We start from the raw sequence: 2,586 nt of genomic DNA, 5'->3' as shown, positions 1-2,586 counted from the left end.
ACAGGTACAGACAGAAATGAAGAGAGAGACATATACATACAGGAAGAGACACAAATATAGGTAGAAATGCAGATGCATGTATAGGTAGAGACATAGATACAGATAAAGACACACATATATGTACAGATACAAATATAGGTTAAGGACATAGATACAGATACATATACAGACACAGATACAGGTGTAGACACAGATACAGGTACAAACAGAGATATAGACACAGATACAGGAACAGACACAGGTAGAAACACAGATACAGATAGACACAGAGAAACAAATACAAGTAGAGGCACAAATACAGGATTAAGTAAAGACACAGATACATGTACAGACAAACATAAGGAAGAGACACAGACAGATGCATAAAGATACAGATACAGATAGATTTAGAGACACATACAGATAGAGGTATAGATACATATACAGATATTTATTCAAGGAAAGACAAAAATACAGATACAGATGCAGGTACAGGTAGAGGCAGAGATTCATAATCAGATACACATAGACAGACAGCAAATACAAATAAGACATAGATACAGATATAGATACAGTAGAGACACAAATATAAGTATAATTGCCTTAGAAGTAGTAGCAGAAAAAAAGAGAAAAAATTTAAAAACAAATACAGGTACTAGTATATAATCATATATAGTTAAAAGTAAAGACACAGATATAGATACAAATAGACTCACAGATACAAATGGAAGCAGATACAGATATAAATACAGGTAGAGATATAGACACAGACTTAGATACAGGAAGAGACACAGATACAGATAAAGGTAGAGACAGATATAGCCAGAGACGCAGATCTATATCTACAGAGAGACACAGATACAGGTATAGGCAGAGAAACAGAGACACAGATACACGTACTGATAGAGACAGATACACATATGCGTGCAGGTAACTACAAGGTACAGACAGATACAGATACAAATACACAAACAGGTACAGATAGAGCTAGAGGTAGAGACACAGATAGAAATCTACAGAGAGACACAGAAGCGGGTACAGATACAGATACCGGTGGAGACACAGACCAGATACAGAGAGAGACACAAATACAGATACATGCAGAAACACAGATACAGATGCGGATGGAGACACCAACCAGATACACGTAGAGACAGAAAAACACACACATATGGAGAAAGAGAACATCTAGAGACACAGATACAGATAGAGACACAGATGTAGATGCACATAGAGACACCAATGCAGATGTAGACACAGATACAGATCCAGGTAAATACATAGATACAGATACAGATGCCAGCAGAGACATAGACCAGATAGAGACACACATAGAGACACACATACAGGTATAGACAGATAAAGAGATGCAGAAGACATAGGTACAGGTATACTTTTTCCTCAATATTGACTTCCGATCCAAAGCTAGGTTTAGTGGCACATGGAAAATACCAACTATTAAGAACTCTCTGGAACCATTAAAGAGATCCTGGTGACTGCCCAGTCTGTGGGCTGTAATGTTAATGGCCACCACCCTCATGACATCACAGATGACATCAACAGTGGTACTGTGGAATGCCCAGCCAGTTAAGCACAAAGGAAAATATTTCAATATTTCAATAAAGGATCGTTTGACACATACACACACACACACACACACACACACACACACAAAGAATTGACAGTTTCATCAACAGCTTTCAAAGATGGCTTTTAGAATTTACCGTTAGCTTCTGCTAAAATCCCACTTTGCTTCTGGTAATGAGACGCTGTAAAACTAATTGAAAGCTTTCCCATTTTGGTTTTGGCAGCCCTGGAAATTCAGAGCCAGCAATAATCCTTAAAATTACTCTTTTTTTTTTTTTTTTTTTTTTTTTTCTACCAGGGGCGGTCTGCATCTGTCGCCCAGGCTGGGTGCTGGCCGGATCTCAAAGGCTCACTGCAAGCTCAGCCTCCCGGGTTCCAGCCATTCTCCTGCCTCAGCCTCCCGGTAAAGCTGGGACTACAAGCGCCTAACCAGCGCCAGCTATTTTGCTTATTTTTAGTAGAGCGAGTTTCACCGTGGTCTCGATCTCTCTGACAACAGCGATCCAGCCGCCTGGGCCCCTCCCAAAGTGCTGGGATTACAGTGAGCCGCAGCCCGGCCAGCAATTACTCTTGGCTTTGCTTGGCCACAGTGAACAGCTTCATATTCATGCAGTTCTTTTACCTGGTCTTTGATTTTTTCACTGCTGTTTTCTATTTTTCTTTAGGCCTGATTCTCTCTTCCTCTTCTATTAAATTGTATTTTTGTTATAAGCTGCCTCAAATCCATTGTGGAATGAGACCAGGTGTCAATCAATGAAATAAAGGCAGCTGTATACTATAGGGGTTTCATCAGACAGACCAGGATTCAAACCCTAGCTCTGCCACTTCCTAGTATGTTACTTTGGGCCTTCATGTTCCCTTGGTAGGCCTCAGTAGGCATCAGTAAAATGGGGATAATAATACCACATTCACAAGGTTGTTTGAATAATTCAATAAAATACCATATCGTATATACATCAAAACACCAAGCCCCATTCCTGAAATATAGCATGCAGTCAATAAAGATTTATATTCCTTTAA

The 2,586-nt window shown here is 39.6% G+C and overlaps 1 protein-coding gene across 1 annotated transcript in view; it reads right to left on the bottom strand.

The window, feature by feature from the left end:
* The window catches only part of CD99L2 (CD99 molecule like 2), a 63,514-nt gene extending 61,995 nt beyond the window's left edge, over positions 1 to 1,519 (bottom strand). The window contains exon 1 of the mRNA XM_031660912.1: positions 1,432 to 1,519. Within this exon, the coding sequence (XP_031516772.1) occupies positions 1,432 to 1,519 (88 nt within the window). The remainder of the gene's footprint in view (positions 1 to 1,431) is intronic.
* Positions 1,520 to 2,586: the final 1,067 nt, after the last annotated feature.

The sequence above is a fragment of the Papio anubis genome, chromosome X (genome assembly GCF_008728515.1).
Source record: "Papio anubis isolate 15944 chromosome X, Panubis1.0, whole genome shotgun sequence".
Lineage (NCBI taxonomy): Eukaryota > Metazoa > Chordata > Mammalia > Primates > Cercopithecidae > Papio > Papio anubis.
The sequence above is the reverse complement of the archived record's forward strand: the minus strand, read 5'-3'. Positions and strand labels throughout refer to the sequence as shown.